The sequence below is a fragment of the Lepisma saccharinum genome, chromosome 1 (genome assembly GCF_977018435.1).
Source record: "Lepisma saccharinum chromosome 1, izLepSacc3.1, whole genome shotgun sequence".
Taxonomy (NCBI): Eukaryota; Metazoa; Arthropoda; class Insecta; order Zygentoma; family Lepismatidae; genus Lepisma; species Lepisma saccharinum.
In genome coordinates this window covers 36939836-36958705 of record NC_139229.1, presented here as the reverse complement: position 1 = coordinate 36958705, position 18870 = coordinate 36939836, and the positions used below count along the sequence as shown (strand labels likewise).

Genomic DNA, 18870 nt, shown 5'->3' with positions numbered 1-18870 from the left:
AAGCAGGGCAGCCCGTAGCATTTCATTTCGGTGCTGCTTTTGTTTAGAGGTGCAAACTGCAAATGTGCGTGCGAATCCAGTTTGCACGGTACACGATTGCATTGCAGTTGAATCTTAACCATTCGAACATTTGCATGCGTTCTACTTTACACAGGTAGAATTATGATAGCCGTATTGTTTAGACTCCATGCCATTTCCGAGTAGCTCCAATAATGTTGAACAGAAAAAGTTTCCAGTTACGGCTCCTTTAAATGAAAAGGGTAATAAATGAGAGTGTGTGCATCATACCCCAACAGAAATGGAAACAAACAGATGTGAGAGATAAAGATTGATTTATTTTGTCAAAACTGCTGTTTTCAATACTGAAAATACTTTAGGTCCTTGATGTGAGCACGCAAAAAATATAAAATTTATTACGCAATATATTTGTCATTGTACGGAATATATTTGGCCATGATTTTTCTCTCTCCCTCTTTCTCACCACCTCTTTTTGTTTGGTCCTGCGTGGTCCACTCGGTAGGGCGTGTGGCTGCCACGAAGGAACCTGGGTTCGATTACCATGGTGTGATTTCAGGTGCGAATTTTTCAGCAATGTCCCTGCTTGGAGCGGCTCTGTGATTCACTCAGCTTCTAATCCATGGGTACCTAGGAGGTAAAAGTGACGGGAGCGTGATGCTGATAACATAATTTCCATACCCCTATCCTATGCGACTTTATGGCATGGTGCATTGCAATGGGGATTTAACTTATTTTTACCTATTCAGAACCAGGCCTCCAGTTTAAAGTGGGATCCGAAGTACTGAACCCCCCCCCCCGCCTCCCCGGGAATCGAACCCGGACGACAGCGTTCGCTATCAGGTAGACTATATCTATATGTATGACTAGAGCATAAATTGGAAATTAACACCAACTCGTTACCAATGGGGGACAATAATCGTGTGTGATGACAGTTGCGTAGCATATTTGTGCAAGCCGTGGTGTGAATGAAATTGCTTCTTTGTGCAGTACATGTGTTGAGACAAAAAAACGCAGGCGTTAGGAAAGAGGCGCCACTGCTGCAGGTAGGAAGAGTTTCCCAGTATTCATTGCAGCAGGCGCGCTTAAGAACTTTCCCCTGGTGTTCCGAGGCCTCTTCGCCCCCTGAACGTTAATAACGACCTCTGGTGGTGTGAGATTAGTTGCAAGTTTTTCGCCCATTCTCCTCCATAAACTCCCAGTTCATGGTGAAAGTTTACAACATTTCATTACAATTGCGGCGCAGTACGGTACTGGTTATTAGGCTGTATGTTGCTGATAACTTTTGGAATGAAGTGATATGAAATTAGGACCCCTGGAAGAGCTCCGTTGTAACGCTTTGTTTTTCCTTTCTATTCCCGCAGGTCTACAAGAAGAAGACCGAAGCTGCGAAGAAGGAATATTTGAAGGCTTTGGCTGCGTACAGGGCTAGTCTCGTTTCTAAGGTAGGTGAAATGTTATTTTTAGAAGGAACTTATATGTAGTAGAAAAATATGTTGGGTGCAAATGTACGTAGTGCGTTTTTTTCTTTAAAATGCCCAGATGTGACCAACTAATTTTGATTTTATATCATATACATAGGGTGACCAGCAATGTGGGAATTTAACAATTCTGCATGAATGTACAGCTATAAGTAAAATTGGAGTATACAGTAAATATCAAAGTATATGTTAAAATAACTACAGGCTGCAGCCTCACACGTCAAATTACCCTGTAAATGTGTGTAGAATGCAACAAATAATAGAATAATAGATGTAACTTCTATATAATAATAATAATAATAATAACCCGTGGCTCTACAGCCCGTAAGGGCCTTGGCCTATCTCCAGGCTGCTAGTCTCCCACAATGCTACCTAGAGGTGTGGAGATCTTCAACCAGTAATGGGGTGACGTGGGGTCAGCACGTCGAACCCCCAGTCGTTATAGGAGATATCCGTGAGACCGGGTTACGCTACCCACTCGTAGCTCCCCAATTTCCTCACGATATATACGTATATCATGAAGTGACTCATTTTTGTAGTACAGTATTGAGAAGTCTGTCAAACGCACATATTACTTAAGGAGTAGTCAGTTTGGTGAAGAACTGCTCTAGTTATGAAGTCAAACGTGGAAATGCTTTTTCCCAATATTAGGCCTCGGAGATGTAAATCAATGTTCAGAATTTCTTGTGAAGCTATAGTCGAGCTCTATCATTATTAGTTCTAAATATGTTAGTTTCTTTAGTTTGTTCGTTACGTGATTCTCCAAATTTTCAGTGAAAACAAAGTTAACGCTTGTTTTATAAGTTGGGTTCTGTACACATGAAAAATATAAGTTGATCATTTATTTCTTAGTTGAAGATAATTCTTTTATTTCTGAATTGAATTTGTAAGATTGTACTGAAAAATGGGAGTATACTTAATTCATGTTCCTGCTAATACTCTTCAAAAACTTGATTCCTTAAAATTTTCTTTAAAATATATACAGGGTGTCCCGGGAGGAAGTGGCAATACTTTGGGAAATGGTAGTATGGGTGATTCTAAGCAAAAAAGGTCATATGAACATGGGTCCGCTTTTGAACGATACTTTTTTATCTGTTTTTTTTTCACACACATCGTTGTCGTGCATTAGTGTGGTCCTGTTGAGTGTTTTGCCGTAAATATTATTGAATTCTTTATGAATGATGTGATACTCTGAACAGGTACGTAAGTATTTACTGTTATTTGCAGAATCTTGATCTTTAACGGTGCCTTTTCAGCCTTTACTGCAAGACTAGACCATGTTGAAGAAAATTGTCACCGCCTTGTTGGCGGTCCCAGTCCTGCCCTGATATCTCATAAAGTGTCCTGGGTTAGTTTCCTGATTGAGATCGTACATTGGTTCCGATTTGAAGGCCCGGTCCTGAATGGTTTATCTAACCATAAAACGAACCCTATATTCTGTGCCCCTCCCAGGTAAAAATTCTAGATCCGCCTAAGCAGTCGATGTTCTTCAAACTTTTACTGAATACTTATTCAGGCATTTCTTCAATTTTTCATCGATCGTTCTCGGTTTTAATCTCGAGCATACAGTCTTCGTAGATAGCGAATATACGTTCATGCTGTAAATAGTATATGAAAGGTGTTTATGTGGAACATTATAGGGTGGGTGCAAGTACATAGCCAGCAGCAGCCAGCCCCCTCCCCCCCCCCCAAAGTCTTACAAATATCTAATTTAAAGAGTGGTAATAAATTTTACTTCCTCAGGAGGATTAAACGTCTTCTATAATAAGTTGTAATATACTGTGAAATTCATCTTCAGGGTTTCCACCACTCCCCCCTCACTTTTTCGCCTCTGATGGTGGCTGCTGATAAGAGATGAGTTCCTCCTACGAAATAAAATTCTGGCTGGCTATATGCCTGAGTGGGTGGGTCTTTTATAGTAGCTTCCGCTACTTCTCTCCGCGCCAATGTGTAGGAGAAATTCTAAGCAGATCTAATTTTACGAAATTGAGAATATCAGCACGTTCTTCGAAACACCCTCCCCCCCTGAAACTAGAAATTTTCGAAAAGGAGAAACTTGCCTGCTTTTTGATCCAAAAATGTGTTCCACCTTCTCCAGACTTAACGGGCGATTTTTTAATGCACCGCGTTACTATGATCTCTGCGAATCACCCTGGGGTTTACCTTGCAAGTCACTGGATATAAGCATTGTGCGAAAGCGGTGACGAAGCGACCAGTTAGTTATTCCTCAGCATTCCAGGGCTGATGACTTCTTCGTTCCCCTCCTCCCCCTCTGCCCGCAAATGCAGCTGGTCACAGCCTTTTGCTTTCTTCCGGTGGCAGACTCGACGTTAGGTGCGCTTCCTTCGTTCGCTGCTTTTCCTGCGAGAAGGGTGCCCCTCAAGGTCACCGGCGTGTGATGTCAACACACTGCAGGGCAAAAAAAAAAAAAAAGCAAGTCATTCGTGAAGTTTTTGCGGCACATACTTTCGAAGCAGCTCGGGCTTAGTTTTTCGCTCCACGTGATTGTATGCCGTGAGGGTGAACGTTTTGTCTAGTGTAGACCCTGGAATGTCCAGGAATGGTCCCGGGCACAAGGAGCAAGCATTTCTTTGTACACTCCGAAAGAGCCTCTTGTGGGTTGCCCACTGACAGTCGGAAGTTCTCACCACGTGGATCCAAGGAGCACACTCGCAACGTTTGTGTGCTGTACGTAATAGGTAAGTAATGTAATTTTTTTCCGCCATACCCGAACTAAGGTATGGAACGATTTATTTCTGGCTGAAACTATCGCGTGAACTTGTGTATGGATTGAGTGTGGAAGAAGTGCCTCAAACATTATCAATTTCTTCTACATTGTGTTTTTGTGCGTGAACAGATGAACCGGATTTCAAACATCATCAATCAGTCTCTACAGCTGTTTCGATTGTTACCGTACTTACATCCGTCCTCACTTCCGGATAAACCACGTGCTTCCTTACTTTGGGATCGTGTGAGAGCTTTCTTCTTTCTTGTCTTCAGTTCCAGATACCGTCCTTAAAAACTCCTCAACTACCCATCTACATACGACTATATAAATGATTGATTGATTGGTGTTTTTAGTCACTTTATGCACAGTAAAGCTAATCGGGACTGGACCTGCAGTTTAAAGTGGGATCCGAACCACTATGTAGCAGGGTAGCGACAGCGGGACCCGTTGATTTCAAGGCGACGACGCTACCATTGCGCCATCGGGGAGGCCGACTATATAAATTACTTGAGGGGAACATGTTGTTTATTGAGTCCGCTAGTTATTATATTTTACATAAATAGTTCACTATCTAAATTTCGTACTATCCATCTTAATTTTTATTTTTTTTATTTTCGCAGTAGCATACTTATATTTGGAAACTGAACAGTCACACATGTTTGCTGTGATATACAGGGTGAGCACATTTAAAGAATGAATATAAAAAAACAGTGTCCATATTTTGTTTGTTGTCTTTAATAGACCGTGTTGAACAGTTTTATTTACAACACGTTCGACGAGTCGATTTAACGGGGATTCTCGTAAAAGCGTCTCCCCCTCGATTCACAACATCGAAAATCGGTGGTCTGCCTTCCTATGTTCGACACTTGTCACGCCAGTCGAATTTGGTAGTGGTTACATTTGTAAAGCTCAGCGCAGCTGCGCCATGCATTAAATTCGATCATTCTACTATGAATTCGAAATTGTTTTAGACATCAAAATTAATTATTTTGTGATCTATTTCGGCATTTGAAAAATATCTTAAGAAGTTATGTAATTTACAACGTTAATTATTTTATGTAAATATTGTAAAAGCCTAAATTACATGATGTAATTATGCAAATCCATGGATACGTGTAAATATCGACCAAGTTATCTTGGTATTTTGTCAACAAACTTTTTGTATAAAAGTGGACCAAATTCTGTACTTTTCGGCCTTCTTATCCGGTTGCCATTAACTGGTATCAGAGGACAGCCTTGTAGGGAGGATTACCCTTACCCTATGGGCGAATCGGCTCATGCCTTGGGCTAGTTGCTCATAAACCTATGCTTTCGAGCGATACCATGAAACGCAGATTAATCTTGGGAGGGTTGCCCGTTACAGATTTGTTAGCAGCAGGGACGGCTCTACGGGGGGTGGGGCTGAAGCCCCCCTTAGATTTTTTTAAATACGGTAGATGCATTTCGATCGGAAACTTAAAAAGTAGAAGTTTACATTTTCCATTACAAAACTTCCATTGGGGCAAGTTCAGTGTTCAAATACATTTTCTAGTTCGGTTAGATCACAAGGTTACCTTACTTATGATGTGTTGTAAAATAAAAGGGGGGGAGAGATCAGCTGCAGATATGCCTGAATAACAGTGGCCACTGATCATTTATTTGATACTAAGTAATTGGCCAATCGAGTCGCCGAACTTGCTACGAAATCTGGTGCGTGTCTGGTAGGTGAACGTATTCAGTGACTGTGAGATTGTTCTTTGATTGTTGGCATATACAGTTTCTGTATAGGTCTAGCAGGTGTGACAAATGAATTTTACATGAATAAGTAGGACGACGTTCAAAAGCTAAAGAAGCGTTCGTTATGTTTCTTTTCTGTTTGCTAGTTCCTCGTTGGAGTACCGACAATTGCACGAGTGTTTGCAATGTTCTCTCATTGGTTTCATCGTTATCTTTTCTTATCGTTGCAAATATTCGAGAGGGACAAATACGATGATAAAGAATCAAAGAGTACACAAACTACCCGATTACTAACATTAAAATTGGGCTCCCAGCCCCGATAGTCTAGCCGTAAACCTGATATCAAGGGGTCCTGGCTTCCATCCTCATTAAGTGGTTCGGTTGGGATTTCACTAGAAACTGTAGTTCTCGTCCATACTGTAGCTCTCTGTGCATATTGTGGACCTTAATACAAATCCAATCAAATAATCATTGCTACGGTGCGAAAATCAGCATGCTTGGGCAATTTTATTGCTCGCAGTCCTAGTCCTACATGTTAATTAATTATAATTTGTGAGGCTAGAAAATATTTTCTGCAGTACCGTCATAGTGGTATCCGTGCAAAAGAAAAATCTTAGATCCAATTATGTTCAGTATTTATTCATAATATATTCTGATATAAAATTATAATCTTCAGCAGTTATTTTCACTAATCAAAATGCTCAGTGCAAGGGTTGCAACTCTTAATTGATTTTATGTCAATATATTTGTCTCCTAATGGAGGTGAATTTATAATGAAAATATGTTTGTTCCTTGAGAATGGCACCTCACGGTATTTCTCGTATCCTCCCCATTTTTAGCCCTAAGGTCTGAATTTCAGTTGTTGAACAAAGAAAACGTAAGATATTTCATCATGACAGCAGAGAAAATAATATCGTTAACACATTTTCTAGTCAAGGGTGATGTTGTTGATTTCATGCCTACTTTATTAAGTTAATGCCACTTTTCTGAAGCACGAAACGTTACAATCTTTTGCCGCTCCCTGTTGTTGTGATTTGGAAAATTTAGAGTTATGGCACACTATGAGGTAGAAAGGAACCAAAAATAAAGACCCTTCAGCACCTTCTTGCAATGGTTGAAACATTAAAATCTGCCTTTGACGAACTTTACAAGATTTGTGTGATTGAAATGTTCATACTCCCATCAACGGCTGTTTGCAACAAATCAGGTGTTATCTTCGTAATCGAACTGGTAACGAAAGGTTGAGTGCTCTATCTATTGTCTCTCTGAGAAAGAACTTGCAAAATCTTTGGATTTAAACATGAAAATATACGTATCTTATCGTATTTCTTGATGTGGTTCATTATTTTTATTTTAGCCAAAAAAAAGTACTCAAACTCTTTACATATAAATAGTGTTATGTTTATATTTATACGTAGCTTTTATGACGTATTTGGTACTGTTTATATGAATAGTAATTTAGTAAGTCTGTGATATTATTCCACTCAAAAATGGCTTTGGAAGAGGCAACAATAGAATTATTGCATTTTACTTGACATGAAAGATCCGTGCCTAAAAGTACTTTTGTGTGTGATTGAACAAAATGCACTGTCACTGGTAAAAATATACCGTAGAAAAGTTTTACGTAAATACCTTTTACCTGGTATAAGTTAGCCCCCCCCACACACACACACTTATTTCAGGCTGGCGCCGTCACTGGTTAGCAGTGATTAAGTTTTGTTGTAATTGTGCAAAAGAACAATACATAAGACTTCATTGGAAGAAATGTTCATAACCTTTAATTTCCAACCAAAGAAAGGTGTAAATCCAACACCAGTGACCAGTCAGGGGCTCGTCACCTGTTTAACCCTGCGTTGGTCTCGCACGGTGTCTCCTTCCGGGTGTGTGATTTTTAACGTCGTTATTTATCAGTAATTGTTTTATCAACAACCTCTGTCTAGCTGAGTTTCTATCCTTCCTCTTTAACCCCACGATTTTGTTTTCAGTGTTAGTATAGTTATTCGAGCCGCTAGGGAGGGTTCGTTGAAGCCCCTTGCTGTCAGACTGCATGCGCGGCTATAGGCGTACCTAGATTTAAATGAAAATCCGTTAATATACAGAATTTCAATTTTTATAGTTTTATAGAATCATAATTGTTCAAAGAAAAGATCTAATCGTAATCATTTAGGATTTTGCGGTTTAGACCATTAAATTGGCATATTTTAAAAACCCGGTCTCTCAGACCGTGCGCGGACCCGTCAAGGGGCCCTAGAGGACCAGCGGAGGTGCGTGGCACACTTCCTGTATCCTTAAATTATTGATACCATCATTGTATGGAGTCCTTACTGGGACGATTACGCTTGTACTCTTAAGCGAAAACATCTTTGAACAGTTATTGCAGATCAGTGGCGGATCCAGAAGTTTCTGTAGGGAGAGGCGAATATCAGCCGGACTGCTGACCTACCGAGAATCAATTCTAAACGACAATTGCCTGTTTTATATAAACAATATATAGTACTAACTGTTGTAAACACTAACCAAACGGACTTCCATGTTTCTGAGAATTTTCTGATAGGGTCCAGAGCCATCAAAGTTTTAAGAAACAACTAAAGAACTTACTATTGTCCCTACATTAACCTTCATATGTAAACAATTGCACCTGCACTTACACATCACAACAATACACATCACAACAATGCATACCTAACACCCCCCCCCCCCCGCCACACACAATGAACTACTGAAGACTTATTACTTATCTTTTATACTTATCAATTCAATGTATCATTTTATCATTGTATACTCTTTATATTATCTTTATTGTATCATCATGATCAATGTGTTTTTTTTCTATGTTTTTATTCATTTATTGTATCTTGACAAGGGTTGGTTGTAAGAACGGCCCACGAGGCCGAAACACGCCTGCTTAAATGAAGACTATTCTATTCTATTCTATTGTATGTCGTTATCATAATTCCTCCCTTTGCTACAGCAAACTGAACGATGAGATGTGCCTAAAGTGAATAAACAAAGATACAGAAACCTATTTTCTCAAGGGGTCTCGGGGCGACCTCCGTGGCGAAGTGGTTATCACGGCGCGCTACGGCACCAGGGGTCCTGGGTTCGAATCCCGGTATGGGATATTATTGTGTCTTTCTCATCGTCGCGATTAGCCAAAAGTGACAGAAAAGTGAAGTAAAATAACCAAAGCATCCCTTGTTCTTGCATCTGTACCTCAATTCGCTACCCGCCGGACCCTGTGGCCGAGTGATTAGCACATCGCGCTGCGACGCCAAGGGTCCCGGGTTCGAATCCCGCTCGGGCTTGGTTGTTTGTGAATGTCCATTCATCAATTTCATCACTCATCCCCATCTTCGCAAATTAGCCAAGAGGCACAAAACGCGAAGTAAAATAAACTAAATCAATCAAATCAATTCGCTACCCAGTGGAGGCCATAGTAATTCATTCGGATCTCTCATTAAACTGCAGGTCCAGTCGCGATGAGCCTGTCTGTCTATAAAGTGGACTCAAACCCAGACTAAAAAAATCATCATCGGAATTCTAAAGTGGCAGGAAGCGAACGAAGAGTAAAATCTAATGTTTTTCTCAAATTAATGTGTGGAGGTGCCCGTGAGCCAAACACCCCCAATATCCGGTATTTTTTTCATAAACTTTCAATGTATGGTTCTAAATTTACACTTAACGCCCCCTCCACCCAATACGACCTTGCACCCCCTCCCAGATGGAACGTTTCGGATAATCCGCTGAGGCCACTTCCCCAACTGGAACGCACTCACGTGCAGCCTGACAGTGTGTCGAATGCAGAAATTCCCTCACCAAATAGATTGGTGAGGTCAGCTGGCGGTTGTTAAGCCCGTCTGAGTTGGCCGCGACGGACTGGACGAGTCTACTGGCAAGAAAAAGGGACGACGTCTGCAATTAGAACGAAGACGGGCAAGTTCCGCAAAATTCATCTGCTGCTGAGGGAAAATGGAAGTTTCAAACGTAGTAACGTTGCCGTGGTAAAAGGCGAGTGGTGGTGATTCCAGAACAGAACAAATACAAACTTTATACTGATCTGAAACCCACGCCGTAGTTTCGTGCATATTTTACCGACTTCCCCTTTCCGGTTTGGACCCGTCCACTCGAGTTACTCGTGTCTCCCGCGATAGAAAAGTAGCAATGGCTAAAAATCACAAGCGATCGGAAAACGTGAGCTGATTGCAATGCGCCGAGTTACAGTCATTGAGGGTGAAAAATGAATGTAGCCAGTAAACCTTGGCATAAGGAGACGCCCTCATCTATCAGTCTTTTTAAAACTATCCCTTCATGCGCGCACAGAAACCGGGAAGTCCTGGTTACAGTTGAAACGAAGCCGGTTAACAGCATATAAGACGTCACGGGCGATCAATATGAGGTAAACTTTGCAATTGGTAAAGTTTAATGTTTTTTTAACGATTTTCTAAACTTTTAATGCCCAAACAATTGATTCGCTGACTAGCTTCAGTTACCATTTTCTTGAAAACTTGTTCTTGAACAAGAGAAGAAACTTGCAATGAATTAAGTTGGAGTAGCGTTATGGCATACACTTAAGTAAACCTGCAGTTAGGGCGCGAGTCAGGACAACTAACCCTAGTTAATTTCTGTGGTCAAACACTTAACTGTGGTTTTTATCCAACTTTAAACAGAGTGTGCGAAAAATGTACTTCTTTGTCAAAGAAAATCGTCATGTATGCATCCAACCGTCCTTTAGTGAAGAATGGCTTGCAGGTTACATGCCTTCGTATCATTGTCACTGAAGTCGAGCAATTTCCCATCCTCTTTTTTATATTAATAAAAACCCAGTAATGACGACATATATCAGAAAAAAATGTGCAAAAAAGCAAATGGTGTCATCCCATATTGAACACTGTAATTGGGCATGCGCATGTTGTGTTTCAATTAAATAAATAAATAAATTAATTAAAATAATTGATATATTTTGTTTGGCTGAACCGATGCCAATGTATCAGTATCAGAATATATCAGTTGGAATTTATTTACAGATACCTGCCGATACCACGGACTCTGCAAAAATTCTGCGAGACGCTTTCGAGGAGTCTTAATTGTCCTGAAAATTATGCAAAATTTGAAGTGTCTTTTTATTTTGCACCAAATTTGGTGTGAACAAACTGAATTTTGTGGTAACGTAACATTTAATGTAATATTTTGAAGAAAGTTTCAAATTTTTGAAGCAAAAATCCTGGTAAATTGATGCATATAGTTAGTGGCATACTTAAACTCTAATATTAGTCTATATTTTGAACAACTTTCAATTTTTAAAATTTTCAAACATCTGTATCTCTGGGAATCTGTGAGTATCGGTATCGGTTCAAAGTGGTATCTGCTCAGCCCTAATTATTATAAGTATAATATATTTCTTGCTTTGCCCTCTCCCACCCAAGTACGTTTCCTGAAAAATAAAACAAGTTCTTGCAGAGGATCGCTTGGGGACTACTTAGTAGGAGATTTACTGCATACATCTTTGTTATTTCAGAATATGTATTGTGTATGGGTGGGAATTGAAATTCAGTCAAAATACTGAATACCAGATTCCAACCCTCTACATTGAATGGTGGATTTTTTTATTACTTTGTAGGGAGCTGGTGAGTCTGATGGGATCTATGGTAGTTACGGAAGTTACACCGGTGGATACAGCAGTTACTCTTCCCCACAGTCAGCAATGTCGTCACCACCAATAACCACATCAGCACAGCAAATATCTCCAATGGCAAAGAAGTCGCCGCTTCTCAGTTCATTGATGACAGAAAGAGGTGCAAATCAACAACAGGTATGTGTCAGATTTAGTTTTGCTCTCTCTCTCTCTATCAACTAGACATTAAAATTAAAATGTGTGGTTCTGTTAATCTCATTCTATATAATTTCCTCGCATTTCAATTACGGGCTCTTCTGCCTTCCTGGTAACAATAACTTCAATATAGTGTTCAAATGATTGATTGTTGCTGCTTTCGGATTGTTTTGTATCTGACAGCCACATTAAAGCCAGCAAACTCATACAAATTAATGCAAATAACTGACTAAATGCTTGGAGTTGCCTTCATTGCTTTCTATTTTAAGGTAATCACAAATACAATATATTCTACTTTTTAATAGCCTAAAGAGCTTTGTTGAGAGGTTGCTGTAAGGCTTTTGTATAATGTTCGTCTTCCATTACATGTTGGAACCCTTTGATGCCCAGCCGATTTTTGCGTCAAAGCCCGGCTGAGATAATTTAATCCTTAGACACCAACACCAGTACAGAAAGCAGTTTGAAACTCAGTACTGTTTCAATTTAAACAAATTATATCTCAGAATCTACGAATGGTAGTCACAAATCATGCCTCGATTTGTTCAGTGCAGATGAGGCTGCAAGTGTTTGGTCATAAAAACCTATTTTGCTTTATCGAGTAGAAGATCAGGGCGGCTTTATAAAAATACGAAATTTCTAATTCTATTGTACCCCACACCCCGACGAGAGGGATGGTAACAGTAGTGTGATTGGATTGCTCTATGGGAGGGAGTTTGAGGACAACTTGCTGGAAGGACAACCACGAGGTTTACTTTGTGACAAAATGCACCCACCACCAGCAGAGGAAAATTTGAAGTATGACAATGGCAACAGCAAATCTGACCAAATGACATGCTCATACACTCTACACAGACGATCTCGATAATGGACGACTAGGCTTTTTTATCACCTGCTGGACAATACAATAGTGAATTCGTATCTGATGTGCAAGTTCTACTACCAAACGTCAGACTCGGACTTGTGCGCCTGCTTTAAGAGGAGGGGGAAAGAGAAACCTTGGCAGGACCATTGGGGCCAACCCTGAACCCATTGAGAGCTACAAGAAGGACCTTACATATGCCTGTGAAAGTTGGGAGAAGGAGGTGCAGGATGTGCAAACAAAATAACAGAGACACCCGCACACTATACCAGTGCAGGGAGTGCAAAGCCATCGAGCCCTGCTTTAGGGTGTTCCAGGACAGACGGTGTTGTGCAGCAGCCAGACAGGTATAGGGAAGAGAAGTGTTGCAAGGCGTTTTGCTTTACATAAGATTTTTTTTTTTCTCCTAAAGTTTAAGATAGATGCCATAATTTTTTGTACGAGTGTGGTGCATGTCATACAATACGTTGGTACCCTTTTCAAGTCTCGCTTCTTGGCATTGTATCTGGAAGGATGGACAAACTTCAACGATCTGAATTTTTCCCCTTCCTCTAATTACAAATGCATAATTGCTTTTTATAAGCGTGCTCTGATCTGTACTGAACAAAATGAGGTAAGATGTGTAACTCGACCATTCGTAGTTTCCAATTATTAAATTTTATTTAAAGCAATACTGAATTTCAAATTCCATAATGGAGATTGAACCTATACTGCGGAAAACAGCCTGGGCGTTTAAGGGTTAAATATTTTTAAGTTCCCATGTCATTATTTCATGGATGTGTGTATGCTGAAGTGCTTTCTTTTTAAATATTGTTACTTGATTTAGAATAGCACAGTTGTTACCAGGTGTTCCTCTTATAGGCTATGATGGGCTCCTCATTAACTGCGATGGGCCAAGTTCCCAGTCACATGGGACCAGGAATGTCGCCACCTGGGGCCCGGGGTCCGATGGGCCAGTCTCATCTGCAGCCTCAAGTGTCCTCTGCTGGATACATACAACAGGTACCAGCATTTATTTAATGTATTATATTTGTGTGGAATTTGTCAGGCGTTGTTATCCTATTTGTTTAAAAGACATTAGTTAGGAACTATTTTTGAATTAATTCAATGATCAATTTGATTTTATGTGAAAAAAGCAGAGTACTTTTAATACCACAATCTCATTAACCCAGGGCCTGCTCACATATAGCTAATTTAACTTTGTTCCGTTGGGTAACCTGGCATTTTCCATTAAATAAGAGAGAAAAATAGTTTTAAGTTGGCATGGAAGTTCCATAAATCTTTAATGCATGACAAAAGACTAAACCTTTCTTGGTCTAGCATACAAAGTTTTTCCAAATTGCAGTGTTAGTTTTTGCATGTGAGTGAAAAGCCCTGGGGTGATGGATGAGGCCGTGCTGGGTTCTCTAGACTCTGTGGTTCTTTGCAGGTGAACCCGCCTCACATGTCCAGTACCCCTGAGCACATGGTCTCGAGTCCACCACCCCATCAGCTGTCAGCCCCTGTTAGCAGTCCTCCCCTTTCAGCCGGACCACCTCCAATGGCTCAACAGCATCAGCAGCAACCCATGCACAACGTTCAGCAGCACCACCTCCCTACTACTGGGCGACCCTCGAGTTCTTGCATCCGCAACGGTTGCACCAACCCAGCTGTACCAAACTCTGAATGGGAAGACGAATACTGCAGCAACGAGTGTGTCGTTAGCCACTGCAGGTGAGAGGAATCAAAATCTTTGTTCGCTTTTTTCTAATTTGGTTGACTTTTAATTTTTAAGGTGGTGGCAGTTTTATTCATATACATATGTTATCATACATTGAGAAAGTATCATTAGAAAAAGCTTTCATCAGTAAGTTGTACTGGACATATGCGAGGATATATGCACAATTGTTTTCATTATTTTTTTAATATTTAAAAAACACAGAGCAGAAATTGGAAACTGTGCTCTCCATAATTGTTCATTGAATATTATTCCGAGGAATATTAAGCATCAGGTTCAACTTCTCAATTTTTCACTGAATTAATGTCATTCATTCTATTTGACAAAAGCCTGTCAGCAGAAATAATTTCATTTTCTTTATTGCACCCACGTCCTGCGGGTCATTGGTAATTGGAACGAAAATTATGAAGACTAAGATGATAAAGATAATATGAAGATAGGAAGGTGCTGAAGATGAATAAGATAATGATGAAGATGGTGACATAATGAAGATGATGAAAATTAAGAAAATGATAGTGGTGAAAAGGAAGAAGATAATTATGAAGATGAATATGATTGTGATTAAGAAGATGGCAATAATGTTGAAGATCAAGGAGGTGAAGATGATGAAACCCATTATTGACTGATTTTGATATTATTGTACCAACTTCAATATGATGAACACGATGAAGATGATGAAATGATTAAATGAAAATGGATAAGTGAAGAAGATAATGATGCAGATGAACATAATTCAAAGAAGGTGGAGATGAAAAAGGTATGAAGATGACTGATATGAGGAAGATAATTATGATGATCAAGAAGATAATGGTGGTAAGGATGATACAACAGTTAAGATTTATAAGATGGTCACCATTATAATCATCATCATATCGAAGGTGGTGTATATTGCCAACCTTAATTTTGTTTACTCTTCATCTTCACCAAAATGTTCGTCTTCATATTCTTAATTTTGATCTACTTACTCCTCTTAATCATGTTCATCTTTATCAAAATTATCTTCATTTTCTTCTTCATCACCATTATGTGTTGGTGCGTCGATATAAATATATAGAAGTCAATATTTCCGAGGTCGATATTGTTTATCTTCAACACCTTCATCGTGATCACCTTCATCATCACCACCATTGTGTTCATCGTCTCCTTCTCCATCTTAATCACAATCTTAATCTTTGCATCATCTTCGTCTTCATGATTCTCTTGATCATTGTCCTTTTAACTTAGCCTTCATCTTCATTTAATCATTTTCATCATAATCTTTATCACCTTCATCATCACAATTATATTTATCAAATCAAAATCCTTGATATATTGAAGTCAGTATGTCGATATAGACTTCGTCATCTCAATGATTTTCACCTTTAGCTTCTTCATAATCACATTTTTCATTATATTCATACTCATCACAATTACCTTCATCATTACCATCTTTTAATAGTCTTCTTATTCTTCACTATCATCATCTTCATCACCATTACCTTTATCTACTTAATTTCATCTTTATCTGCATCAATCTTAGTCTTCTTCATGTTCACCACTATCTTCTTAATCTTCATCAGGATCGCCATCATCATCATAGTCTTCATCGTATCAGTCAATCCCTGGATATTGATATATCGAATTCGATATGTGGTTATCGATATATCGACACAGATATTGTAGACATCATGATCTTCATATTTTCCGTGATGGACTTCGATAACATCGATATTGACGTTTGATTAAATCTTGCACAGCCCTACTTTGTAACTTAATTAAAAGTCTAACTTTCCTATGTGTTAGTTCCTATGTTTTTTCGCCCATGAATATATTGGTTGTAGCCGACCTCCATGGCAGAATGGACATAACAGCATGCTACGATGTCAGGTGTCCCAGGTTCGAATCACTGCCTGGGCATTTTATGTAAGTGGCCCTTCATCAATTTTATCATATCACCACTCATCCTCATTGTCACGATTAGCCAAAAGTTGCAGAAAAGCAACGCTACATATGGTATGCACAATATTCTTGCACAGATCCAAAATGCTGTTGGAAAATTAGATGTGACTGGCATGTAAAAATCATTCTAGATTGGTGGGGGAGTGATTTTTATAACTTATCAAATTAATTCCTTTACCAGCCGGTTCGAAGTGTCAAGAAATTACAAAATAGTTGAAATGTTTTTATTAAGTATTAGATTTTATTTAATTCTTGCTTTCTGTTAATAATGATCAATAAGATTTCATACTTATATTAGTCGTGCATTCTTGTTTTATATTTATTTTATATACAGGGTGAGTCGCGTAAATGCACGGCCTTCAAAATAGGCAGCTGGACAGAATTGCGCTGGTGCCACATATATGAAAAGCAAACCGAGAGTGGGACAAAAGTCTGTTCTCACACACTGTGTGGCAGCGTCAAGTTCGACTTCGAGCATCAGATGGACCTCTCTCCAGTGCACTTTTGAGTATAATTCGATACAGAGCTGTTGATCGTGTGAATTGAAAGTTCATTACAGGCCCCAGAAATGGAGTCTCATATCTACAAGTCGGACTGCTCTTAAACCTCCGAATACACATGTGCTCCGATGAGGCAACAGTGCGAACTCCTGCCACCCACCTAATTTCATGTCCATGCATTTAACAATACCACCACCAAATATTTCGTGAACAACAATGAATATTTAAAAACTACTTGCACGGACATAAAGTTAAGAGAGGTGCTCATGAAATTAGTGGATACAATACATAAAGTTAGAAGAGGTGCTCGTGAAATTAGTGGCTACAATACATTCAACCATGTAAGGAAATATGATTTTCAACACAAACTTAACGTGTTTTTTTTTGTTTGTTTTTAATGGCAACCCATATTATTTTTAGCGCAAATGAAAGTAGGAAAATCAGACTTCCTTACGTGGTTGAATGTATTGTATCCACTAATTTCATGAGCCCCTATCCTAACTTTATTTCTGTGCAAGTAGTTTTATCAATATTTACAGTTCATGAAATATTTGAGGTGGTAATGTTAGGCGACACCCTGTATATTGATATTGGTGTAGATCTGTTAATGGTCTCAAAAGGAAAAAAATTGTGCAGCATTCAGTTCCCAAACATTTTGGAATAGTACTACTGTATTCTGCAAATTAACAATGTTTTCAATTTTCCTTTGTCTTATTCCAGTATCATTGAACAGCCATGATAATTCTATGTTTAGAAAATAATATTTTTATAAATTAAATTATGTGTATGCAGTTTGAAAAATGTTGGTACAGGGACTAAAAAAGTGATAACTTCTGGTAGCCCCTTGCATCAATGGTTATAAAACTAAAATTACTAAATATTGCAGACTGCATACTTGTGAAGCCTGCCTCCCTTCAGAAACAACCCATTCATTTATCCAATGACAAAATCAAAATTTTTGCAAAATCTAAAAAAATCGTCAATGTTGTTTTTGTAGGTTCACATTAAAATATTTCATAGTTTGAGGGGAGGGCTATGGCCCTCTTTCCTCTGGGTATGGGCCTGCCTTCTACTATAAAATTCATCAATGTGGCTCTGGATCCATAGAAGTTTGAAACATATGTTGCAGAATAAACTGAAAACTATATGCTTAAAAAAATGATACAAAATTTAGTCCCGACTGCCAATAATCAGTAAGTCTTGTATGCTGGATGAATTTGTGTGACCAAGGGTTGCACAAATAAATTGCCAGGGAATGGGAATTACTTGAATTATATATAGTAATATACCTGTCTCTAAATGATGATCCCTTGGTGTGCAAAACAGTTTTTTTTTCCCCTTCGAAACTATGCTGCTTCTCCTCTTAGATTACATTGGTAATTCTATGGTAACACTTGAAGGAATACTTTGTTGCTTGATGATTGTTCACGCTGAAAAAATAGAAAGTGTATGTATCATAGTAATTCTTCAATTGTATTTCACAGGGATGTATTCAGCTCCTGGGTGGCATCCAATCAAACTCCAGCACAAAACTTCTCCACTGTGAAATAAGAAATGCTGCTGCTGCTACGCGTGTAATTTGCCTTTGTCGGGAGAGCATGGAAGCGAGAAATATGCGTGAGTTACAACCTTTTGAGGTACAGAAAACTGTGTGTGAGGGATCAATGCTCTGTTATCAGAGAGGGATGCAAAACAAGATGGGATGCAGCTAGTGTTGTGGACCAGTATTAACCGAGAAACTGTCCTTGGTTAGGAGTGTATTCATATGCTGGAGTTAGTGCTGAAGTATTCACTCAATCGTATATACCTGAAGATGTTAGTTATGAAAGGGATCACAACTTCAGTGTTGTTATGAACTAATTTTTTTTCAGTTCTGTATCGTTGTTTAAAAAAGTAAAGACGGAGTGATATTAGTTTATGATATATATATAAAAAAATTTACCTGACGAGAATATATATTATATATAAATAAATATATATAAATGGACAGAATGGTACATTGTGCCATGCACTCTTGTATATTTTACGGACAGCTCAATTTGCTGCTGTATTTGTTGCATGTTTGACTCTTACTTGAAATATGAAATGA

At 39.0% G+C, this 18870-nt stretch overlaps 1 protein-coding gene across 8 annotated transcripts in view; it reads left to right on the top strand.

Moving 5' to 3' along the window:
- Positions 1–18477, top strand: part of LOC145994646 (TOX high mobility group box family member 4-like) — an 855605-nt gene extending 837128 nt beyond the window's left edge. For 7 of the 8 annotated variants that reach the window (XM_083130798.1, XM_083130789.1, XM_083130816.1 and 4 more), the window contains 5 exons: positions 1380–1460; positions 11558–11749; positions 13488–13628; positions 14056–14339; positions 18266–18477. In XM_083130798.1, coding sequence (XP_082986924.1) covers positions 1380–1460; positions 11558–11749; positions 13488–13628; positions 14056–14339; positions 18266–18332 — 765 coding nt within the window. In that variant the 3' untranslated portion in view covers positions 18333–18477. The remainder of the gene's footprint in view (positions 1–1379; positions 1461–11557; positions 11750–13487; positions 13629–14055; positions 14340–18265) is intronic. The other variant, XM_083130781.1, reaches the window with a different exon arrangement.
- The last annotated feature ends 393 nt before the right edge of the window (positions 18478–18870 follow it).